This window comes from Physeter macrocephalus, chromosome 14 (genome assembly GCF_002837175.3).
Source record: "Physeter macrocephalus isolate SW-GA chromosome 14, ASM283717v5, whole genome shotgun sequence".
Taxonomy (NCBI): Eukaryota; Metazoa; Chordata; class Mammalia; order Artiodactyla; family Physeteridae; genus Physeter; species Physeter macrocephalus.
The window spans coordinates 17560213-17586624 of NC_041227.1; the positions used below are offsets into that span (position 1 = coordinate 17560213).

The following is a 26412-nucleotide window of genomic DNA, read 5'->3' on the forward strand; positions in this document are numbered from 1 at the left end:
GACGAGAAGGTAGAATTCAAAGGGGAAGAAAGCAGAGAACTAACTGCTCTATCAGAATTGTAAAATGTGTACTCCAATGGCCTCGTGATGAAAGAATCCCAGTCCCATCAAATTCCACCGGTGTTCCCTTGTCCCACTGGGTCACCTCACCTCTCTGGGCCTCAGATCCCTCATTTGTGTGGGGAGAAAAAGAAAATAGAACTTCTCCCTGGATAGATTTCTGGTAGTATTAGCAGTGGTAGTAGAATGATTAAAACACTGCCTGGTTTAATTCTCTTCTGTCTGGGCTAAATCTTGAATGCTTGTTTGGTTCTAATTGCCACATTTTGAGAGAGACATAGACAAAATAGAGAGTGTTCAAAAAGCAGGTCACTAGAGAGTGGGTTGAATTCGGGATGCTTACACTGCAGAGGTGAATACTAAAGGATGAAATGACGACCTTCAACTGCGTGAAAGGCTGATGTATAGAGAGAGTTGACTGCTCACATAGTGAAAAGTGTTGACTTGTTCTGTGTCTGTTCAAAAGACAAATCTAAAACCTGGGAATCAGGTCCAACTAAGAAAAGAGCTTTTAATAAATTGTTGTAAGTGATAATGAGCTCTCAGACCATGGTGGTACTCAAATGGAGACTGGATAACAGGTTGCTGTAGGATTTTTTGATTGGGAAAGAGGTTGCTCTGCATGTACTGTCCCATTCCTCCATCTTGGATGCTTAGAAGTCACTTTACAACCATGGCTTTAGGCTGAGGCAGGCGGAATATATTTAGCTGCAGGTATTCTATTTAGCTATAGGTGATGTGCCCTTGCGCACCACTACAGAAGTTAAACACAAGCCCATCTGTATTGATTAGAAGTTTGAACTATGGAGGAGCTCTACATGGTGTTGGGCCCCAGTCACATATTCTTCAAGGCCCTCTGCCCAGCCCCAGCAGCCACTCATTGCTTCACTTGTTGCTGTTTGTAACAACTCACATACTTTAGGAAAGGGGCTAACATTTTTCCATGTATATATTTATTCACATTTTAATCTTTTGTTTTGAATATCTAGCACCTTCACATTGTTTGGCATTTAAAACGGTTCACAGGGAAAAGCTTCCCTGTCAGCCCATCCCCCTCCCCAGAGGCAGCCGCTGTTACTAGTTTCTCATGTCTTGGTCTGGAGAGATTTGAAGTGCGTGTATACATAAGCACATGTATGTTTTTTCTTCCATACTGTGCTTTTTAAAAGACAACATATGTCAGGACATCTTCACACTACTATGTATAAAATAGATAACTAATACGAATAATAAGAACCTGCTGTAAAGCACAGGGAACTCTACTCAATAAGCTGTAATGGCCTAAATGGGAAGAGAATCTAAAAAAAAAAAAAAAGAGTGGAGATATATATATATATATATATATATATGTGTGTATAACTGATTCACTTTGCTGTACACCTGAAACTAACAGAACATTGTAAATCAACTATACCCCAATAAAAATTAAAAAAAAAAAAAGACATCTTGAAGCTTAATCCATAGCAGTGTAAAAAGTGTGCCCCACTCTTTTTCACGGGTGCATGTTATTTCCCTTCCCCTATTTGTGGGACAGTTAAGTTATTTCCAGCTCTTTGTTACTATGGGGTTGACAGTGGACCACCTTATACCTACAACACTGCGCTCATGGACAAGCACATCTGTAGGCTATGTTCCTAGAAGCAAACTTGCTGAATCAAAGCGAGTGAGCGTTTGTAATTTTGTTAGCTATTGTTACATATTCTCGGTAGAGGGTTTACCACTTCTCACTCCCACAAGCCGTGTGTGAGAGCGCCTAATTTCCTCACTCTCCTGCCAACTCAGTACATTGTCACATGTTTTGAGCTTTTCCAAAGTAAGTGAAAGGAGAATCAGAGTGGTTTTAATTAGTATTTCTCATACTCTGAGTGCAGTGGAGCATCTTTTCTTGTGTGTGAGCTCTTGCTGGGCTTTGTAGTGGGGCCACTGAAGAAGGTCCACGGTGCAGGCTGAGCCTGGGAGGGGAGAGGAGAACAGAGCCCCCAGGGGGGAGAGCCAGAGAGTTCGCTTTAGATGAATGTTCCTGAGAGGCTCAGGCGTGCCCACTGGCCTGCAAGCTATCTAGCCTGTAAAGTCTCTGACCCACGCTGGAGAAATTCAGTTAAAACAAAACCAGTGCAATTCAGAAGTAAAACCATATCCAGAACAAACCATTTCCTATTTTGCTCTCTTGAATTTTTAGTTTTAAATTTAATAAAGTAATTTACTTTTGTACTTGGAACAGCACTGGGGATTCAAGTACATTTCCCTGTAACATGATTAACTTTGAAAGGTGCCGGTTCTGACTAGTTGGTTTTCAAAGTAGCCTCGGTTTGTCCCCAACTTCCCCCTGTCCCCACCTCCTCACCCTCCAGCCCCCACCCTGCTTCCCATAGTTTCTCTGTGGGTTCGAGCAGGTTTCGGCAGACACCAGAGTTTTCACTGAGACGCTGGCCTTGCACAGCCTCCCTGCTCATTAGCAGCCTGACCCATTAGTTCTCTGAAATTCTTATGTCCAAACCAGCCCAGTCCAGTTTTCCACCTAGAAAGGGACCTTCCAGTCTCAGTACGCATTTGCTTTGGCTTTTGATAGTAAGCTTCCCAGGTTCAAACCTATCTTGGTTGATGGCAGCACCACCCTCCAGTTGCTTAGGTCAAAAACCTCAGAGTCATCCTTGATTCCTGTGGATGCGATGTTCACATGCTCCATCCTTAGGAAATCTTGTCAGCTCTACTTTCAGAATGTGTCCAGCATCCAGACATCTCTCTTTACCTCTGTCTCTCCTGTCCTGGTCCAGGCTGTTGTCATCTCCTGCCTGGATTGCTGCCACACCCTCCCAACAGGTTTCTGCTTCTCCTCTTGCTCTTCCTGCGGTCTGTTCTCAACACGACCAGCAGATGCGTCCTGTGGGACACAAGTCAGATCACATCAGCCCTCTGCTCCAAGCCCCGCCAGGGCACTGCCCATCTCAGAGAAACCCAAGTCGTCACAATGGCCCTGCACAGTCTGCCTCCTCACCTCTTTGACCCTGTCTTCTCCTGCTCTCTCTTGACTACTCCCACTCAGCTGTACTGGCCTCCTTGCTGTTCTTTGAACAAACCAGACACATTCCCACCTCAAGGTCCTTGCACCAGCTTGTGCCTGTACCTGGGACACTCTTCAACTCCAGATGGCTCACTTCCTCACCTCTGAGTCCCTGCTCCAATGTCATGTTCTCAGCAAAGCCATTCCAGCCACTATATTTAACTTTGCCACCTCATCCCCTCCCCACATACCACATTCCTTGTCCCCCTTCCCTGCTTTATTTTTCTCCATTGTACTTAACTCCTCTTTAACACACAATTTCACTTATCTATTTGGTTTATTGTCTGTCCCCTAAACTAGAATGTAAACTCCAGGACGGCAGAGAATTTTATGTCTCTTTTTTGCCTTACCCATATTCTAGCATCTAGGACAGTGCCTGGCATGGGGTAGGTGCTTAGTAAACATTTGTTAAATGAATTAACTTTCTTTCTTTTCTCTATCAAACTTGTTCTTCACAGTCTGCCAAACCTAAAGAGAAACAATCAAGTGTTGTATTTTGGTACTGGTATTGGGGGTGAATTAAATCCAAGAGCAATGCTTATATTTTTCTGGGGAATTTCACAGTGTAAATAACCTGGCATCACTGGGTAACAACTTTTATGGAAGGATTAAGTATGATGCATGAAACTCCATTAAGAAAAGTGATAAATACATTCAGACTCCATCTGGAGAATTCGATTTGGATTCAGGTGCCACTCTTAAGAGGGCTCTAGACAAATAGGAGCACATTCAGAGAAGAGCAATTGAGATGATGCCAGACATTCCAACCCATGACCCCAAGTGCAGGAATGAGAATGACTGGCTTGGGGGGTAAAAGACTCTTAGGGAACATGATTCCGTTTTTCAAATGTTGAAAAAGGTGTCATGTGGAAGATTAATAGGTCTTCAGATCTTCTCTGTAGACCTGTTGTCATCTCCTACTCCCCTCTACCCCATCAGAAGCAGACCCAGCTTTGGTGGAACCTGAACATTAGGAGGGAGGGTCTCCTGAGGGGGGGGGGGAGTGTCTAGAATATAAGCATAAATTTATAAAAATATAGATACATTCCTTGGAAAGTGCCCATTAAGTGAGGGTCCCTGAAGCTTCAGCTTCTTTAGCTTCATGGGAAATCCACCACATTGAGACTCATATGCCAGCAAAACCGAACTCCTTGGTAGCTCTCCAACCATGTCCCCTCTTTGCTCCGTGGCTTTGCATAAAGAGTTCCTCTGTCTAGAACACCTTTTTCTCAACATGTCTGCTTGGCAGTATCTACTCATCCTCCAGTGTCTATTTCAAAGGTTGCCCCTTCTGTGAAGCCTTACCCAACTCCTCCGGAAAACTTAGGTGGTGGTAAATCTTTTCCTACACCCTCACTGAATCTTGCGATGCCTCCACTGCAACACTCGGCTTGTCATTTGATTTTTGTTGATTTATTTGTCTGGCTTCCCTTATACTGTGTATCCATCAGGATGGGTTGGATTATGCTGTAGTAACAAGCAACTCCAAAAACTGCAGTGGCTTAAAACGACAAAGGTTGTTTCTTGCTCACATTATGTGTACATTGCAGGTCAGCTTTTGTTCTCCCTAACCCAGGCTAACAGTAACCATGATCTGAAACATTGCCAATTGCCGGGCCAGAGAGTAAACAGTGAAGCAAAGCATGTACTTTCTCTTGATGCTTTCCCCTAGAGATGACACATTTGCTTACATTTCACTGTTTACACCCAACTGCAGGTGGACAGGGAAATCCACTGTGTGCAGAAGGAAAGTAAGCCCCAGATTACAGATGAATAGCCTAATAACTACAATAAATGATAAGCTTCTTCAGTACAGGGGTGGCATCTTTTAAAAAATCCTTGCATACCCAGTGCCTAGTACATAGTAAGTCCTCAAGTATTTTTGAGTGAATAATTAAGTTTAGTGAGTAAACCACACAGGAAGGTAATTTGGGGGTGCTGACTACAAGGAGCCATTTCCAACATCTTTTCAAGCCTAGGAGGTGCTGACCTCCTGTCTCTGGAGATAGTCAAGCATAGGCCAGCCTAACCACCTTGAAGGACTGCGTGGTTAGCCATTCTAACCACAGTAGTGATACTTTCAAGATGATTCATGCAAAGAAGAGCGATTGAAATGTGTGGTCTCTAAAGTCCCTTTAATTCTGAGGCCACTGTATTTTTTATCATCATCGCCTCTCTGAGCTTGAGAAAGAGTGAATTACTGTTCACTATAGAGGTGATAACATCTGACGGGAGCAGGCTATTTCTGTTGGTGACAGAAACAAGAATTGTTTGAGGGGGACAAATAAGTAGAGAGCTCTGGCCCTGAGCCCTCCGCTGGATGGTGATTACTAAATGCAGGAAGTGTTGTGACCTGTAAGTATCCAGAGAGCAAAATGAGGCCAGCTCTGGGCTTGACCTGGCTTTGACACTGGAGGCCTTGGGCTCAGAGACAGACTTCAGTTCTTTGTAACTCCTTTCTTTGTTTCAGCAGAAATCTGACAATTCCAGCCAGCAGATCTGCTGGGCTGCCAAGGTCCTGCCCATATACATTCCTGAGGATGGATGGTCTCCCTTGTGTTCTTTTTGTTGTAGGTTCCCGCTGACTAACCTTCGTCTAATCACTTAGCCCCACTGTAACAGAGTTCTCTAGTCATACTCGAGAGTAAGTAATCCCTCCCCTCTTCTGTCAGTCTAAAAATGTTATACATATTAAGGATCATGATAGCCCTGTCAAGTCATTTTAATCTTTAAAAATAACAACACTCGACAAACTCAGCTTGTAAAAATCTTTGAGCCCTCTGTAAGAAGGCCCCAAATTATGCAGTTAATAATGTAACTAATGTAAAAAATAATTAAAGGTAGTGGGTTTATTATTCAGTTGGTATTCAGAGTGAATGTGGCCTAAAAAAGAACATAGGAGTTAGAACATCAGGCTCACATACGAATCTGCGTGTGACTTCGGTCCTGTCACCTCCCCTTTCTTGCTCAATAGCTCCTCGGTGCTATGGGCACAGGGGCAGTAATAACCAACTCCGGAGGCTACTGGGATGAATTGAGAGAGATGAAAGCGCTTTGCAGGCTATGAAGCACTTTGAGAGAGAGAATTGAAGTAAATCCAGTTTCCTGGTTGGCATGGAAATTTCTCAGATTTTCTAGCATAGCGGTGGCGCCATTAGTGCAAATTGATCCACTTTTGTGTGGTATTATCTTATACTTCAGAAGTCTCTGGAGATGGAACCCATTGATTTAATTCAGAGTTTATGGCAGTGGTTCACAGTACCAGCCACTGCTGCTACTGGGATCACTTGATTCATGCCAAACAGCGACTCTAAAAGGTACTTATAAGTTCTGTCACTTACAGCCCGGACTGAATTCACACGAGAACCTTCTGGGTGTTTTGTTTCACTTTTCTTGCACATCTGGCCCCCATACAACTTTTTGACACTTCCAGTGTGTAGGGTTCACTAAATTTTTCAGCTATTATGTGTGGCTTCACACCGATATGTAATTTTTAGGATGTTTGTAACTCGGGCTATTTTCAAGGGTAAAAACTGCACTTCCAAGGATTCTGCCTAATCAAATTGTGCCCGTACGGATTTCAGGATGGCAAGGGTTCAACAAAATGGTCAAATCCACTGATGACTTGAAAATGATACTTGAAAACAGTGAGTGGTCCGATTCCCTCCACCTCTCTGGTACAGGGAAATCCATGGCAGTTACCATTTATTGTTCCAGTTGAATGACTTCAGCAAGGCAAGTTTGCTAAGTAAATGATAAGATAGTGGCACAAAATAGGGCTCCATTTTGACAAGCCCTTGGGGTATCAGGATGCCTCCCCCGTTCCCCCTCTTGTACCTCCTGTGCACAGAATGGTTCACGTCACATTGAAACCTCCCGCTGTAAATGAGCAATTCATAACCATTTTGTATGCTGGCTACCCTATTTGCAGGGTGTACTGCTCACTGGCACTATTCATTCTCTTTATTTTAATCCTTACTGCTATCTTAAAAATTAAAAGCAACACGTGATTGTAACAAATTCAAACAATATAGAAGGCATAAAGTTAAAAAAAAAAAAAGTAAATGCTCTTCTCCTTCCTGATAAAGTCATTATTGTTTAATGGAAGAGTATTTAGCCTTTGTTCTTCTAAATTCTGTTCATATTCAAACAAATACAAGTCTAGATAGATTGTTCATTATACAACGAAATCATGTATTTTATTATGCAGTATATTTACATATTTTATTGTTTAAATATGTCTTGGAGATATGTTTACATCAGTACACATAGGTCTTAATCCTTTTCAGTGGCTGCATTTCATTTCCTAGTACATATGTTCTGTTTGTTTTATTACTACTTTACTAATGGACATTTTTAATGCTAAGAAATGATGCAGTGAATGACCTTATTGATATCGTTGTGATCATGTACCTGTATTTTAGTACTTCATCAGACTATGTGGGTTCTTAGAAGTGAAATGGCTAGATAAAAGGATATGCCTTTTAAAATTTTGATGGCTGTTACTAGATTGACCTTAATAAAAATTTCACCAATTTATGCTCTCACCAATGGTGCATGAATACTGTATGGTCTGTCTTTCCAATTTTTGCCAATCTGTGAAGAATGGGAAAAAAAAATCTCATTTTTTATTTAATTTCAATTTCCCTGATTACTAGTGAGGTTGAGCATCTTTCCTAGTTTATAGCTTGTGTATTTTGCTTGTTCATTTTCTTTGCCACTTTTTCTATATTTTTGTCTTATACATTGTAAATATTATTTATAATGTGCTTTATAAAATTTATCCCAGTATATCACTTGTGTTTAACCCTTATGAATGGCTTCCTTTACTATTCAAAAGTTTTTAATATTTATGTAGTCAAATCAATCAACCTTTTGTGGTTTCTAGGTTTTGAATCTTGCATAGGAAGAACTTTAAAATGTTCCGCACAACTAAAAACTTCTCTTTTTTTTTTTTTCTAGTATGTTTGTAATTTTGCTTGTTATATTTCTCTGTTAAATTCGCTTGAAAAATATTGTTCTTTATAATGTGTTGAACTCAGTTGTCCTAATACTTACTCATTTGCCTCTCTTTCCCAACTGATTTAAAAATAGCACTGCTTTCATAGCCTGAAAATCCCATGTATTTAAATGATCCATTCATCCATTTATCAATTCTTATGCTGATCATACATTATTTTAATCATTCTAGCCTTAAAATATGTTTTGATGTAACTGGTAAATAGTTCTGTCTCAAAACTTTTAAAGCTATTTTGTACTTTTTTCCTTCCAGAGGAATTTCAGATTCAGCTTGTCAAATTTCATCAAAAATCATGATGCATTTCTCCCAACATATTTTTAATAAAAAGTTTCAAACATACAGAAAAACTGAAAGAATTTTATAATGAACATCCATATACTCACCACCTAGATTTTACCATTAACATTTTATAAAACTTGCTTTACCGGATGGAATTTTGAATGTGATTATAATTCTTCCGAATTTAGAGATTAATCTAGAGAGAACTGACATCTGTATAAATCCAAATCTTTACCTCTAGGAATATGCTGTGACTCTCTATTTATTTAAGTCTTTTTTGTTCTTATTAAAGTTTTATAGTTATTGTCATATAGATTTTGCACATATCTTATCAGGTTTATTTAAAATTTATTTTAAATTGAGTATAGTTGATTTATAATACTATATTAGTTTCAGGTATACAATGTAGTGATTCAGTATTTTTATAGATTATACTTCTTTTAAAGTTATTGCAAAATAATGGCTATATTTCCCTGTGCTGTACAATATATCCTTGTTGTTTATTTTATACATAGTAGTTTGTATCTGTTAATCCCATACCCCTATCTTACCTACCCCCTTCCCTCTCCCTACTGGTAACCACTAGTTTGTTCTCTATATCTGTAAGTCTGTTTCTGTTTTGTTATATACAGTTGATTGTTTTACCTTTTAGATTCCACATATAAGTGACAACATAGAGTGTTTGTCGTTCTCTGTCTGACTTATTTCACTAAGCATAACATTGTCTAGGTCTATCCACGTTGTTGCAAATGGCAGAATTTCATTCTTTTTTATGGCTGAGTAATATTCTATCACATATATATGTGTGTGTGTATACACACACACACACACACATATATATATATATGCACATACACACACTACATCTTCTTTATTCATTCATCTGTTCATGGACACTTAGGTAGCTTCCATATCTTGACTATTGTAAATAGTGCTGCTGTGAACATTGGGGTGATGTATCTTTTCAAATTTGAGTTTTCATCTTTTCCAGATAATATGCCCAGGAGTGAGATTGCTGGATCATATGGTAGTTCTATTTTTAGTTTTGTTTTTTTTTTGTGTGTGTGTTACGCGGGCCTCTCACTGTTGTCAACCACTGCGCCACCAGGGAAGCCCTATTTTTAGTTTTTTGAGGAACCTCCATACTGTTTTCCATAGTGACTACACCAATTTACATTTCCACCAACAGTGTACAAGGGTCCCTTTTCTCCACATTCTCACCAGCATTTGTTATTTGTAGACTTTTGGATGATAGCCATTTTGACAGGTGTGAGGGTGATATAAGGTTTATTCTGAGGTCTTTTCCACATTTGCTTGTTAATGTGAATGGGCTCATTCTCTCCCCACCTCCATTTCCTTCTCTAATTGATTACTTTTGGCATATGGGAAACTTAATGATATGTGTGTGTTGCAGATATATCTCATCATCCTGTCAGTTCTCTTATTAGTTATAATCAATTTTCAGGGGGTTTTCTTACTAGACAGTCCCCTCATATGCAAGTAACACTGCTTTGTCTCAATAGTTTTTACCATCTAGCATCCTGTTACTGTGTCAAATGATAATAGTGGGAATCCTTATCTTGTTCCTGACTTGAATGTTTCACTATTAGGTATGATGTTTGCTGTGGTTTCTGGGAGAAATCCTTCATCCAAGGACATTTCCTTCTTTTTTCCTTTATTTCCTTCATTTGCTAAATCTTTTCAAGATGGTCGTTTAGACTTGAATAACACTAAAGAACAATTGCACCTAATGGACATATATAGAACACTCCACCCAGCAGCAGCAGAATATACACCCTCTCAAGTGCACAGAGAACATTTTCTAGGATAGATCACATGATAGGACACAAAACAAGTCTTAAGAAATTTAAGAAGATTGAAATTGTATCAAGTATCTTTTTCAACCACAGTGAAATGAAACTAGGAACCAATATCAGAAGGAAAGCTGAAAAATTCACAAATATGAGGAAATTAAACAACACATCTTGAACAACCAGTGGGTCAAGGAAGAAATCACAAGGGAAGTTAGAGAATACCTTGAAACAAATGAAAACAAAAACACAACATTCCAAAACTTAGGTATGCGGCCAAAGCAGTACAAAGAGGGACATTTATAGCGGTGAATACTTTCATTAAAAAAAGAAGAAAGATCTCAAATCAACTAACTTTATACCTCAAGGAACTGGAAAAAGAAGAACAAACTAAACCCAAAGCTGGCAGAAGGAAGGAAATAATAAAGATTAGAGGGAAAATAGAGAATAAAAAACAGTAGAAATATTCAAAACAGAGTTGAGTTTTTTTTTAAAAGACAGGCAAAATTCACAGATGCTTAGCCAGACTAAGAAAAAAAGAGAGAAGACCCAATAACAAAAATCAGAAATGAAAGAGGAGACAGAACAACTGATGCCACAAAAATAAAAAAGATCATAAGAGACTATTATATGCCAACAAATTGGATAACCTAGAAGAAATGGATAAATTCCGCAATACAGGGCTTCCCTGGTGGCGCAGTGGTTGAGAGTCCACCTGCCGATGCAGGGGACATGGGTTCGTGCCCCGGTCTGGGAAGATCCCACATGCTGCGGAGCGGCTAGGCCTGTGAGCCATGGCCGCTGAGCCTGCGCGTCCAGAGCTTGTGCTCCACAACAAGAGTGGCCACAACAGTGAGAGGCCCGTATACCACAAAAAAAAAAAAAAAAAAAAAAAAATTCCGCAATACATACAACCTACCAAGACTGAATCATGAAGAAATAAAAAATCTGGCCAGACTTATAACTAGTAAGGAGATTAAATCAGTAATCAAAAACCTTTTAACAAAGAAAAGCCCAGGACCAAATGGCTTCACTGGAGATTTCTACCAAACATTTAAAAAATTTGAATTCACCTGTACCTCAATAATAAATGAATGAATGGGACTTCCCTGGTGGCGCAGTGGTTAAGAATCCGCCTGCCAGTGCAGGGGACACAGGTTCAAGCCCTGGTCCGGGAAGATCCCACATGCTGCAGAGCAACTAAGCCCGTGCGCCACAACTACTGAGCCTGTGCTCTAGAGCCTGCAAGCCACAACTACTGAATCCCGCACGCCACAACTACTGAAGCCTGCATGCTTAGAGCCCATGCTCCACAACAAGAGAAGACACTGCAATGAGAGGCCCACGCATCGCAACAAAGAAGAGTCCCCACTTGCCGCAACTAGAGAAAGCCCGCGCATAGCAACAAAGACCCAACGCAGCCAAAAAAATAAATAAATTAAAAAATAAATGAAATAAATTTATTAAAAAATAAATGAATGAATGAATTTTAACACCAAACCTTCTCAAACTCTTCCAAAAATTGAAGAGGAGGAAACACTTCCAAACTCATGAGGTCAGCATTACCTGAAACCAAAACCAGACAAAGACACTACAAGAAAAAAAGACTGCAGACCAATATTCCTGATGAATGTTGTTATAAAAATGCTCAACAAAATACTAGCAAATTGAATTCAACAGCATATTAAAAGGATTATATACTATGACCAGGTGGGTTTATTCCTGGAATGTAAGGATATGTGAAAATCAATCAACGTAATATACAACATTAACAGAACTAAGGACAAAAACCATGTGATCATCTCAACTGATGAAGAAAAAGCACTTGATAAAATTTAACATCCTTTATGATAAAAACATTCAACAAACTAGGAATGGAAGGTAATTACCTCAGCATAATAAAGGCCATATATGAAAAGCCCACAGCTAACATCATTCTTAATGGTGAAGAACTGAAAGCTTTTCATCTAGGATTAGGAACAAGGCAAGGATGCCCACTCTTACCACCTCTTTTAAACTACTGGAAGTCGTAGCAGAGACATCTGACTTGGAAAGGAAAAAGTAAAATTGTCTCTGTACACAGGGGACATGATGATATAGATAGAAAACCCTAAAGATTTCACCAAAATTACTGTTAGAACAAAGGAATTCAACAAAGTTACAGGACACAAAATCAACACACAACAAAATCAGCTTCTATATACCAACAGGGAAAAATCCAAAAAGGAAATTAGGAAAATAATCTCATTTACAGTAGTGTCAGAAAGAATAAAATACTTAAGCTTAATCAAGGAGTCAAAAGACTTGTACATTAAAAACTACAGAACAATTCCAAAAGAAATTAAAGAGGATGCAAGTAAATAGACATCTCATGTTCATAGATTGAAAAACTTAATATTGTTTAAAATGTCCATACTACCCAAAGTAATCTGCAGGTTCAGTGCTATCCCTGTCGGTATCCCATTGACGTTTGTTTGCAGAAATGGAAAAAAAAATTCTAAAATTCATATGGAATCTCAAAGGACCCTGAATAGCCAAAACAATCTTGTGAAAGAAAAAGAAAGCCGGAGGCCTCACACATCCTGATTTCAAAGTATATTACAAAACTACAGTGATAAAAACAGTATGGTACTGGCATAAAGACAGGCACAGACCAATGGAACAGAATACAGAGCCCAGAAATAAAACTATCTCACATATGACCAAATGATCTTCAGCAAGGATGCCAAGGCTACACAGTGGAGAAAGGATAGTCTCTTCAACAAATGTTCAACAAGGGCTTCCCTGGTGGCGCAATGGTTGAGAGTCCGCCTGCCGATGCAGGGGACGCAGGTTCGTGCCCCGGTCCGGCCAGATCCCACATGCCGCGGAGCGGCTGGGCCCGTGAGCCATGGCCTCTGGGCCTGCGCTTCCGGAGCCTGTGCTCCACGACGGGAGAGGCCGCCACAACAGTGAGAGGCCCGCGTACCGCAAAAAAAAAAAAAAAAAAAAAAAAAACCAAAAAACAACAAATGTTCAACAAATGGTGATGTGGGAAAACTGGACATCCACATGAAAAAGAATAAAGTTGGACCATTACTTTACATCATATATAAAAATTAAGTCAAAAATAAAGACCTAAACATAAGACCTGAAACTGTAAAACTCCTGGAAGGAAACATAGGGGAAAAGCTTCATGATATTGGTTTGGCAGTGATTTCTTGGCTGTGACACAAAAAGCACATGTAACAAAAGCAAAAATAGACAAATGGGACTATATTAACCTTAAAAACTTCTGTGCATCAAAGGAAACAGTGAACAGAAAGAAAAGGCAACCTATAGAATGGAAGAAAATATTTGCAAACCATATATTTGATAATGGGTTAATATCTGGAATACATAAAGAACTCTTACAACACAAAAACAGAAAACAACCTGATTAAAAATGGGCAAAGGACTTGGATAGACATTTCTCCAAAGAAGCTATACAAAAGGCCAACAAGCATATGAAGAGATGCTCAACATCACTAATCATTAGCGAAATGCAGATCAAACTAAATCGGATATCACCTCATGCCTGTTAGGATGGCCACTCTCTACCCCACGCCCTCCCCCCAAAAAAAACCAAAAAAACCACACACACAAAAATAATAAGTGTTGGTGAGGGTGTGGAAAAGTTGGAACCCTTGCCACTGTTGGGAATGTAAAATGGTGTAGATACTATGGAAAACATTATGAAGGTTCCTTAGTAAATCCATGTGTCCAGCAAACCTACTTCAGGGTTTCTATCCAGAAGAATTGAAAGCAGGAACTTGATATTTGTACAGCCATGTTCATAGCATTATTTACAATAGCCAAGATATGAAAGCAACTTAAATGTCCATCACCAGATGAATGGATAAAGAAAATGTGGAGAATACACACACACACACACACACACACACACACACACACGTATACACATATATATATACACACGCACAATGTATATATATGTATGTATATGTATACACACACAATGGAATATTATTTAGCTCTTCAAAGGAAGGGAATCCTGTCACATGATACCACATGGGTGAACCTTGAGGACATAAGTGAAATAAGCCAGTCACAGAAACACAAGTTCTGCATGGATCCACTTACATGAGGTGTCTAAAGTTGTCAAACTTGTAGAGGCAGAAAGTAGAATGGTGGTTTTCAGGGGCTGGGGAAGGGGAAAGGGGACCAATTTTTGTTCAGTGAGTATAGTGTTGCAGTTCTGCAAGATGAAAAGAGGTCTGGAAATCTGACATACAACAGTGTGGGTGTAGTTAACACTACTGTACACTTAAAAATAGTTAAGGTGGTAAATTTTAAGTTACATGTTTTTTACCACAAGAAAAAACGAGAGTGTAATCCTGTTAAGTGCTGTTTTGGTTTCTCTCCTTTAATTTATTAATGATGTTAATGATTTTTAGAGATTTCCTAGTTTTAAAACATCCTTGCAATGTTGGTATAAACCACAGCTTCCTCTGATAGATGATGAAGAGCCAATTTCCTTAATATATAGAGAACTCTTAAAATCCATAGAAAAATGGACAAAAAATAATTTATCACAAAATGTCAGTAACATGTGAAAAGATTCTCAGCCATGCCTGTAAAGAAATGCAAGTTAAAACAGTAGTGACCAGTTTTTCATGTATGTATTAGCAAAGACTAGAAGTAGTGATGACATGCAGTGACACTTAGATCACTTCATTCTCTGGTGATGGGGGTGAAAATCAGTACCACCTATTTAGAGGGCAATTTTGTAGTTTACTGACAGTATTTTAAATGCCACAGCAATTGTACTTATAAGAAATTCAGAATTTCAGATATTTTCAAATGCACAAAAGTATTCGCAGGGATAGCCATTGAGCCATTTTTGTAAGAGTTTAAAAAATTGGTGAAATGCAAATGTCTGTTAAGAGCTAGGTTGGTTAAGTAAATTATGATGCATGCATAAATTGGAACATTGTTTAAAAGAGTGAGATAAACTGTAGCTTCTGACATGGAGAGATGTTGGAACTACATTGTTGTGGGAAGAAAAAAAGAGGATCAGAACAGAATGTGAAAATATAACTCCTTTTTTGGTTTTTAAAAAAATTGGTTATAGTAACTTATGTCTAGAAAACATATCTGAAATAATGGGCCCTAGATTGTTAACAGTGGCTATCTCTGGGGAGAATAGGAAGGATTTTCACTTTTCTTCATTATTTCTGAGAGAAACTCTACATAGAGCATCATTTGAAATAGAAAGGAAAAAGGATAAATTTCAACGTAAATCTGTATTGCTAACAATTACAAAGAAAAGGGAATGCTACCTGCAAATTTTTATTTTGGAATGAGTTGAGGTTTCCTTGTGATCCATTATACCACATGACCGACTTCTAAATATGTCTCATGAATGTTCTTAAAAGAATATGAAGTTGATTACTGTGGAATATTCAAGACTACCCAAATCTGTCAAATCATCCTCGTTACAGAAGTCTCATTCTTCACATCCTTTCTTGTTGTCTACTTGAGCTTTCAAAACCACGAGTAGTATATTGAAATCTCTGATTATGTTTCTGTAACTCTGTCAGCTTCTCCCATTATTCCTGTTTCTATCAATAAATTGTGGGTTGCATGTCCAGGAGGGCCGAGGCCCGGCCACCGTAACACTTGGAAAGCGTCTACTGACAGTCGCCTTCTAAACATTTGAAATCTTTTGTTGAACTCTTATTGTCCTTTCAGTTCCTTCCTGAGAATTAAAACAACAGAAAGTTCCTGACTTATCTATAATTTAAAGCTAAACACTTAAAGAATTTGATCTACAAACTCATTTCCAGCCCCCATATGTGTGATATTTCGCAGTGCTGAAGTACAGTGACAATTAGCTGCAGCTTTGTTAATTTAGGGAATTGAGCAATTCCCAGGTTCCAAAGACAGATTCTGGGGGGAAAGCTATGTACTTTCAGCCTTATTTCCTCATTAAAAAAACAGTCCATTTATAAGGCAGAAACTTGCGAGACAGGGTATAGAAAGGATTGTACAAAGAATGAAGAACCTGCAATTGTCATCTGGTCCTTTGCTGCGAGTCTCTTTGGCAGCACAGAACCTCACATTTATACAGCTCACCTCACTCGGGGCTCCACTCGGCAGTGTGTTTCCTCACAGTAATTGCTGCCTTGCTTGTCAGGCGCGGTCCATGAGTGCCTTCTGGAGGAGTGGTTTCTAGATAATTAGAGCTTTCCCCTTTAAGCACCGCTTTTATTGGATACCCTTTAAAAAATGTATGACAAATAGACCAACCCCAGCTTACCTACATGGGTCATGTTTCTGGAAGTAGCCCTGTGGCAGTAGCCAGGTGGTGAGTACGTGGGTATTCACTGAACAATTCTTTCAACTTTACTGAATGTTTGAAATCTTTCCTAATAAACACCGGGGGGAAATACAGCTCAGGAAAGTCATGCAGGCCTTCCTCCAGCAGTGTTGTGGTTGCTCGGAGAGCTCAGTGCGTGGAGCGGTTGAGGGCAGGCTCTGTAACCAGCTTGCCAGCCTCTGCTGCCTCCTAACTATGCGCCCTTCAGGTGGTTACTGCACTTCTCTGAGCCTTGTCTTTCTTGTCTGTACAACGGGAGTGACAATAGTTCCTCCTCTGGGGTTTGCTGTGAGAGTAAAAGGAGAGGGTGTGGCTAAAAGCACTCCCTACGGTATTGGTATTAAACACTCAGTGACCTTTGGCAGTGGCTGCCCCCCTCCCCCCTCCCCCACTGCTGTTGTTCACTCATCTTCATCGTGGATGACTGACTCCCTCAGAGAGTGGGGGGCAGTGGTGCTCCCCTCCATCACTGGTTTGAAACACAGTTCGGGGCTCTACCCTGAGACTTAGTTGTGAATGACATTGGGACCATTTCCCCAATCAAACGCATCTTCATGTTGTCCCCTTCTCAGCCTTAGTAAATAAAATACGAGGGACATAATGTAACTCTTCCTCGGTGGAGCCCAGTCCCCATAGCAAATGTCAGTTAGGCCTGAGTGTCAGGTGCTGTGTACCTTGGGCCTGCACTTCCCCGCCCCTCAGCTCCGCTGCTCCCTGGCCTCCTGGTGAGCACGCTTGCTTCCTTAGCTGCCAGGTCTGTGGTTCTCTTCCATCTCTCGCCTCAAACCTGACGTTTACAGCCACTGCCTTTCACCTTTCCCCAGGGCAGAAGTCAGGAAGAGGAAGGCAAATCAGGAAGTCATAAATCAATGGCATCACCTGTAACCTTAGAAGTGAGAATGATGACCCTCTTCTACAGAACCAAGTGCTGTAACTTTCTGTCCTCCACCTTTCTTAGGTTTTTGAAGTCCTTTCAGTGGTTTTCAGTATATTCACAGTTTTATGCAACCATCACCACTACCTAATTTTAGAACATTTGCATCACCCCCAAAAGAAACCTCATCCCCATTAGTGGTCAGTCCCCTTTCTCCCCTCCCCTCGGCCCTTGGCAAACACTAATCTATTTTCTGTCGCTATGGATGTACCTGTTCTGGGTGTTTCATACAAATGCAGTCACATGATATGTGGCATTTTGTGTCTGTCTTCATGATGTTTCTGTCCATGCTGTAGCATGTGTCAGTATTTCATGCCTTTCTATGGCTGAACAGTAGTCCGTCATAGGGACATGCCGTATTGTGTTTATTCATTCACCCATTGATGGCCGTTGAGGTTGCTTCTACTATTTGGCTGTTATTGTGAGGATGCTCTGAATATTTGTGTGGACATATTTTCATTTCTATTTGGTATATACCTAGTAGTGGAATTACTGGGTCTTATGGTAACTGTATATATAACTTTCTGAGGAACTGCCAAACTGTTTTCTGAAGTGCAGCAGTGGCTGCTCCATTTCACCTTCCCACCAGCAATGTAGGAGGGCTCTGGTTTCCCCCACTTCCTCACCTGTAGTATTATCTGTCATTGTGATTATAGCCATCCTGGTGAGTGTGAATTGGTATCTCATTGTTGTTTTAATTTGTATTTCCCTAATGACTAATGATGTTGAGCACTTTTTAAATATGCTTATTGGCCATTTGAATGTCTTCTTTGGAGAAATGTCTATTCAAATCCTTTACCTATTTTTAAATTGGGTTTTTGTCTTTTTATTATTCAGTTATGAGCGCCTTACCAGATATGTGATTTGCAAATATTTTCTCCCATTCTGTGGCTTGTCTTTTTCACTTTCTTGATGATGACCTTTAAAGCACAGAAGTTTTTTAATTTTGATGATGTCTGATTTATCTGTTTTTTCTTATGTCACTTGCACATTCACATATTCTATTTGATATCTTCAGTGTCTTATCTGAAAATCTGATTGGCTTACTGGAAACATAACTGTATCATTCTTAGTTTTCCTGATTTGGAATCTAATCAGGTGGTAAAGCACTTGATTTAAAATGTTTGCCGGTAATATATAGATAGAAGAGCTTAGAAACGTTGATACTTGTTGAACTGGTAAATTACCCGTTTCTGTGCGCCCAGCCTCAGGAAATAATACGATAGAAGAAATACATCCTATATGCCTAGAGGTCATTTCACTGTCACCTTTGAGAGTGGCACGCTGAAAGCCAGTTCATAGCAGAGGAGGTTAAGTCCGTAGTGGTACATTATTAGGCAGCTATTGCATATTATAATTACGAAGCTGATTTAATGACACTGTTGATGATGAAATGTTTAGTGAAAAAAACCAAAACACAAGTGTGTGCCCATTAATGATTAAAAATGTGTATAAAATATCTGGACTAGATGGAAGATTATAGGTGGCTTTCTTAAATTTCATTTTCTATTGATTTTTTTTTTACTATTAAAAATTAAGTTAAAAAAACATGCATGACATTTCACATCAGTGGGGGAAATGGTGACAAGTGGGTACACTGGGTGTCTGTTTATCCTTATCTCACACCAACTATTTTTTTAAGAGTAATTATTTTTTATCATCATGATCACCAGGACTAGTCTTAAAATCAGAAAAAATAGTTTGCTGTGTTTATTTACTATGAATTTGAATAGAGGTATTTAATTTTCTTTACATTTTTATATCAAATCCAAACACTGATGATAACATGATTCTGGTATTAGAATTACTATTATTTTAGTCATTATCAGCATTGCAATTTGCTAAAAGAAAGGTAATGATGATTGTGGTGGTGTGTTAATAGTAGAGATCACAGAAATACTTTTCTCCTGGCATCTCATGAAAGAATTAGTAGTAGTAGTATTTTACATGTAAATAAATCAATCATCCCAGCTTTTGAAATAAATTTGAAATGGAACAAAGATTTAAGGATTTTTGTTTTTTGGTTTTTTATGTAAGGACTAATAAAGGCACTGAAAAAAATAAAAAGTAAGCCCAATACAAGGTCACGGGTAGCGTGCACACCCAAGGTGAGGCTACTTGTGGGGTTGCTGCCCCAGAGAGAGATGTACGGTTCATGGGCCACAAACCACGTCTGTGGATCCCCTGACCCTCCGACCTCGGGCTTCACCTGAGCAACAGGGGGCTGGGGTGACAGGGTAGCAGGCAGGGACGCCCGCAGAGCCCCGCTCCTGTGGCATCAGTGCCCTTCCCCGGTGTACGCACTGCAGTGGGCTTGGCCTCTGGGCCTGGAGCGGGTGTCCTGCTCTCACACGTGGGAAGGCTATGAAAAGAAAACCCTTGTGGGCCCAAACATTTAAACAAGAATTACAATAGGATCTTTTGTTCTCACTATGACACGGTCAGAATTCATTTGGAGGTCCAGAGAGGGGTTTTTTTGTTGTTATCATTTTTGAATCTGAGTTATTTTATGCGAGGAAACAGAGGGAAACACAACACAGAAACACATGGCTGAAGTTTGTCCAGTGGTGTTGGGACGTCCCCGCGTCATTCCTCAGGGAACTATTTTGTGAGTGTCTGGGGGGCTTCTGACTCAAAAGTCACATCCGAGGTTGGATGTTGGATTCCTTGGGAAAAGGCCCAGGTGATCGAAGGCAAGCAGTGGAGTGTGCCTGGGAATCTGGGAAATACACACACTGCCCAAGAGAGGAATGCTCACCGTTTCTCTTTTCCTCCTCAGGTTTGATAGGGAAAACCTGCTTTCTGCAAACAATTGAAAAAGCTGCCCTCGGAAGCTGTTTCTTTGGGCCTCATGGAGCAGCTGGAACCTGTGCTGTGAGGCCCCCGACAGGACGAACTGTCGCCCACTGATCACCCTGCGCGGCTGTCGCCATGGCCAGCAAGAGGAAGTCCACCACCCCGTGCATGATCCCCGTGAAGACTGTGGTGCTGCAGGACACCGGCGCCGAGGCCCTGCCCGAGGAGCCCGTGCCCGAGGGGCCCCCGCAGGAGCTGCCCCCAGAAGCTGCCACCGCCAGCGGCGAGGCCACCCAGGGCACCAGCAGTCCAGACAGCACCGCACTGGCCAACGGGCACCGGAGCACCTTGGACGGCTACACATATGCCTGTAAATGCTGTGACTTCAGATCCCAGGACATAACCCGGTTTGTGGGACACCTGAGCTCAGAGCACACAGACTTTAGCAAAGACCCAAACTTTGTATGCACTGAATGCAGTTTTCTGGCAAAAACTCCTGAGGGGCTTTCTCTGCACAATGCCAAGTGTCACTCAGGGGAAGCCAGCTTTGTGTGGAATGTGGCCAAGCCAGACAATCATGTCATCGTGGAGCAGAGTGTCCCCGAGAGCACCAGCCCTCCCGACCCGTCGGGGGAGCCAAACATGGAAGGGACGGATGGACAGGCGGAAATCATCATCACCAAAACTCCAATCATGAAGATAATGAAAGGCAAAGCCGAAGCCAAAAAAATTCACACGCTCAAGGAGAACGTCCCCAGTCAACCTACTGGGGAGGCCTTACCGAACCCTTCAGCTGGGGACACGGAGGTGAAAGAGGGGGACCACGCCTTTGTCAACGGGGCAGCCCCGGTCAGCCAGGCCTCTACCAACTCCGCAAAACCCCCCCACTCGGCCAACGGGCCCCTGCTGGGGACGGTGCCGGTGCTGCCTGCGGGCATCGCCCAGTTCCTCTCCCTTCAGCAGCCGCCCCCGCACGCCCAGCACCACGCCCACCAGCCCCTGCCCACGGCCAAGTCCCTCCCCAAAGTGATGATCCCCCTGAGCAGCATTCCCACGTACAACGCGGCCATGGACTCCAACAGCTTTCTGAAGAACTCCTTCCACAAGTTCCCCTACCCAACCAAAGCCGAGCTCTGCTATTTGACTGTGGTCACCAAGTACCCGGAAGAACAGCTCAAGATCTGGTTCACCGCCCAGAGGCTGAAGCAAGGTATCAGCTGGTCCCCGGAGGAGATTGAGGACGCCCGGAAAAAGATGTTCAACACGGTCATTCAGTCCGTCCCTCAGCCCACGATCACTGTCCTCAACACCCCGCTGGTTGCCGGTGGCGGCAGCGTCCAACATCTCATCCAGCCCACTCTGCCTGGCCACGTGGTGGGCCAGCCAGAGGGCACAGCTGGGGGACTTCTGGTCACTCAGCCACTGATGGCCAATGGGTTGCAGGCACCCAGCTCATCTCTCCCCCTGGCAGCCACATCTGTCCCCAAGCTGCCCGCTGTTGCGCCCATTAACACCGTGTGTTCAAATACAACGTCCGCCGTGAAGGTGGTGAATGCTGCCCAGTCCCTCCTCACGGCGTGCCCCAGCATCACCTCCCAAGCCTTCCTGGATGCCAGCATCTACAAAAACAAGAAATCTCACGAACAGCTGTCAGCTCTGAAAGGGAGCTTCTGTCGGAACCAGTTCCCAGGACAGAGCGAAGTTGAGCATCTGACCAAAGTGACCGGCCTCAGCACCCGTGAGGTGCGGAAGTGGTTCAGCGACCGCAGGTACCACTGCCGGAACCTGAAGGGCTCCAGGGCCGGGCTGGCTGGGGAGCATGGTGCCCTCCTCGTCGACTCTGTGCCCGAGGTGCCCTTCTCCCTGGCGTCCAAGGCCCCGGAGGTGACCTGCCTCCTGACAGCGGCCACCCCGGCTACCCCCCCTTCTGCCAAGCGACAGTCCTGGCACCAGACCCCCGACTTCACACCAACCAAATACAAGGAGCGGGCCCCCGAGCAGCTCAGAGCCCTGGAGAACAGTTTTGCACAAAACCCCCTTCCTCTCGACGAGGAACTGGACCGCCTGAGGACCGAGACCAAAATGACCCGCAGGGAGATTGATGGCTGGTTTTCAGAGAGACGGAAAAAAGTGAGTGCCGAGGAGGCCAAGAAGGCTGAGGAGGGCACCTCTCAGGGGGAGGAGGAGGCCGCCGAGGACGATGGGGAGGAGGGCTCTGCCAGGGACCTGAGGGTCCCAGGGGAAGACGGCTCCCCGGAAGCGCCCGGCAGCCACGTGCTGGCAGAACGCAAAGTCAGCCCCATCAAAATCAACCTCAAGAACCTGCGAGTCACGGAGGCCAACGGCAAGGGCGAGCTCCCGGGGCTGGGCACCTGTGAGCCCGAGGACGACGTGCCCAGCAAGCCAGTGGAGCAGCTGCCGGGCAAGGTGAGCTACAGGAAGACGGCCCAGCAGCGGCACCTGCTGCGGCAGCTCTTCCTGCAGACGCAGTGGCCCAGCAACCAGGACTACGACTCCATCATGGCCCAGACGGGCCTGCCGCGGCCTGAGGTGGTGCGCTGGTTCGGGGACAGCAGGTACGCCCTGAAGAACGGCCAGCTCAAGTGGTACGAAGACTACAGGCGGGGCAACTTCCCCCCCGGGCTGCTGGTCATCAGCCCCGGCAACCGGGAGCTGCTGCAAGACTATTACATGACCCACAAGATGCTGTACGAGCAGGACCTGCAGAGCCTCTGCGACAAGACCCAGATGAGCGCCCAGCAGGTCAAGCAGTGGTTTGCCGAGAGGATGGGCGAGGAGACCCGGGCCGTGGCCGACACGGATGGTGAGGGCCAGGGCCCCAGCGACCCTGCAGCAGTTCACAAAGGGATGGGCGACACCTATTCAGAGGTGTCCGAAAACAGTGAGTCATGGGAGCCCAGTGCCCCTGAGGCCAGCTCAGAGCCCGTTGACACGCCGAGTCCCCAGGCTGGACCTCAGCTGGGTAAGGAGCCTGTGGGGCTGTGCCGTCCTCTGTGGGTCTGGGGGGCACCTGTGGCAGGCACCGAATCCAGTGCCGGGGCATCTGCTGTTTGTAAGGCTGTCTGGCAGCAGGACCATGTTGTCTGGCTGCTTCCGGGGGCACCTGGCAGCAGAATACGTTGGAGCATCATCACATGATAAAGGCTTGACAGTTGGTTTTTCGTTTCGTGTTTGTTAAACCTGCACGGGGGAAGGAGTGTAGTGAACCTTCAAGGGCCCACCCTTTTCTAGTCATTTCTTAGCCAAAGGAGAATAGGTCAGAACGTCATCTGAGCCGATTAGAACCACGACCACTGGGTAAGAGAGAGAGAATAGGACTTACGAGGAAATCCAACCCAAATTGGTGAACAAAAGCAGAGGGGGCCTTTAATTGACCTTAGATACATGAAGTGCTTTTCTTTTTAAAGGGTGAAAAATCCTGTAATTTGTATTTCAATTATTCTTCCTGATGTAGAGGTAGTGGAAAATCTTCTTCCCTCTTAGACATAACATGGAATCGAAAGCTTGAATTTTGTTCCTCAGTTTCTCTGGATCAGAACATTATTAGTACTTGAAAGAAAGCTTTAGAAGATTATTTTACTGAAGACAGTTTGAAGCCTCAGACAAATCACGTTATTGGGTGTTGATTTTCTCGGGTCTTGATCTCTGAGTTCCTGGCCTCTCCCTTTCCTCCCACCCTCCTCTTGGGTGGCCTTGTCACAGGTTGGCCAGGAGCGAGGTAGCTGAGTTCTTCACGGGAGGCTGTGGAAACCAAGGAAGTATCTGGATTCCCAGATTCCCTGATTTGGGACCTTTAGAAGGTGGTTCCAGGGCCGGCGTTTCTGGACTCGACCTTGTTTCCTCCAAGCCCCTGTGAGTCAGTGAGGTCCCCGCAGGGAGCATCATGGGCACCAGGGAGCAGGTGTGGGCTCACAGGGCGGGTTGCCTCAGGCATCTTCTTCAGCACCGGGCCTGCCCACCCCTGGCTTTGGCTCTGCCAGCAAAATGGCAGATTGCTGGGCACTAGGAAAAACTAATTTCTTTCTTTTTGTAGTTGTGGCTCACGGGCCTAGCCGCTCCACGGCATGTGGGATCTTCCCGGACCGGGGCACGAACCCGTGTCCCCTGCATCAGCAGGCGGATTCTTAACCACTGCGCCACCAGGGAAGCCCAGGAAAAACTAATTTCTTTAGGTTTTTTTTTTTTTTAAATTGAAATTCTACTGAATTATATTCTTTTTTTTTTTTTGAATTACATTCTGTAGCTGGAAATAGGGTGGTGGTTACACATTGTGAATGTACTTAATGCCACTTAATTGTATACTTATTAAAAATGGTTAAAATGGTAGGTTTTATGTGACGTATATTTGACCACAATTAAAAATGCTAACCTGGAGTTGGGATGAATGGGTTTAAATCCACCGGCTCCCCTCAGCCGGTAGCTCCAACACTAAGCAAGGAGCTGGTGTCCTAGGTGGGACAGAGCAGGAGTGGCCAGGGCGGCTGTGCCATCGTGGCATCACCCTCTTCTGGCTGAGGGAGGTACCCGAGGGGACAGGGAGGGCCTGTCTGTCTGTCTGTAGCTGGTTTCTCACGGCTTCCCGAGCCAGCCTCGACGCCGGGGACCCACCTGTAAGCATCGAGGGTGAGGGCCTCTCCCAACGGCCCCCCCCGGCAAATGAAGGGAGGGCATCGGTGGGACACACATTAGGAAGTAGACCAGCTGCTGCTGTGCGACAGCAGCGTTCCCTGGAGAGCCGTGGATGGGGGGAGGGCAGCACACGGCGAGGGCTCCCGCCCCGGCTCCACGCCCCGGTTCGGGTGGTCCCTGGGTGGCCCCAGTGCCCCGCTGGGTTTAGCCAGCACCCTGTCCTCAGCCCATGCGCCCTTCCCCACTTCCCCTCAGGCTGGAAGGCAGGGAGGGGCTGGTGGGAAGGCCGGGCCAGTGGGATTAAGTACCCAGATGTGGGAGGACGGGCCATCCTGGTGATGCACACAGAGGTGACGGGCCTGTGTTTTCTCCTCAGAAACTGACTGAACCGGAACCGATGGCTGTGAAGGCCTGGCCGGGGCGGCCGCCCTCCACGTGGAAGGGCCTGACCCCTCTCTGCTGCCCCGGGCTGCCGCCGTACCTGGCCCGCCAGGCTCACACGGGTCTCCACGCGGCCAAGCCTGCCGCTGCCCGCACCCGGCCCGCCACCCCAGCGAGCAGGGAGGAGCGTCTGGCAGTTCTTCCGCCCACAATGTAGGACCTTTCCTTTGCCTTCCAGTGGATAAATAGTTCAGATTTCATATTCATAGACACAGAATCAAGTTTTTAACATATAAATCTGCCTATACACATTTAATAAAACATCAGATTATAAACACTTTCATTACATAGAAACTTTGGTTAGCAAAGCAGTACATGGTCTTTTACATCATCTCTGGAAATGCCCCGTGTCTGTTCTCTGGAGATTGCTGGGCCGCGTGTTCCCGCACCTTCCATGGTCAGGCCGGGGTTATCACACGCTCAGAACCACACCTGCAACCGCTGGGGCGCCCTTTGCGCTCCTCCGGGAAGGCAGCACCTTTGAAGAGACCTCTGCTCCTTCAGCCGTGAACAGCAACACTGCATGGCCGGTTTGCCTTGCCTTACGGGACGATCAGCGCAGAACCCGCTGTTACCCGCAGTTCAGAAAACCGACCGGTTCTGTGATTAGTGTTTGATGCTTACCACTCTCGTAAGTTGTTACAGTAATTCTGCTTTTCCATGGGAGTGTAAATCATGGACCATAACTCTTCAGTGATCAGATCAACTAAAGAAACATTTGTTGTTAAGCCTAATGTACTGACCTATGTGCCGCCTTTTTTTTTTTTTTTTTTTTTCAGTCTAGACACGTTTAGAGGAAAATTGACAAGCGAAACGGATGGGGGATGGGAGTGAAGGTGCACAGCTGCTGGGGCTCTCTCTGCCCTCTGTCCACCCTCACCCCAGAGCCGCCTCTGGTGTGGGAAGGCAGGCCCACGCTCGCCTGGTTAGACTGAGAGCTGGCGGGATTCGGGGACTTCTCGGAATTATCGGAGCCGGGGTGGCCCTCAGCACAAAGAC

General features: G+C 43.9%; 1 protein-coding gene across 4 annotated transcripts in view; it reads left to right on the forward strand.

Moving 5' to 3' along the window:
• Positions 1-25538, forward strand: part of ZHX3 (zinc fingers and homeoboxes 3) — a 115030-nt gene extending 89492 nt beyond the window's left edge. For 3 of the 4 annotated variants that reach the window (XM_028498647.2, XM_024128521.3, XM_007099943.4), the window contains 2 exons: positions 20306-23305; positions 25349-25538. In XM_028498647.2, coding sequence (XP_028354448.1) covers positions 20458-23305; positions 25349-25359 — 2859 coding nt within the window. In that variant the 5' untranslated portion in view covers positions 20306-20457 and the 3' untranslated portion in view covers positions 25360-25538. The remainder of the gene's footprint in view (positions 1-20305; positions 23306-25348) is intronic. The other variant, XM_028498648.2, reaches the window with a different exon arrangement.
• The last annotated feature ends 874 nt before the right edge of the window (positions 25539-26412 follow it).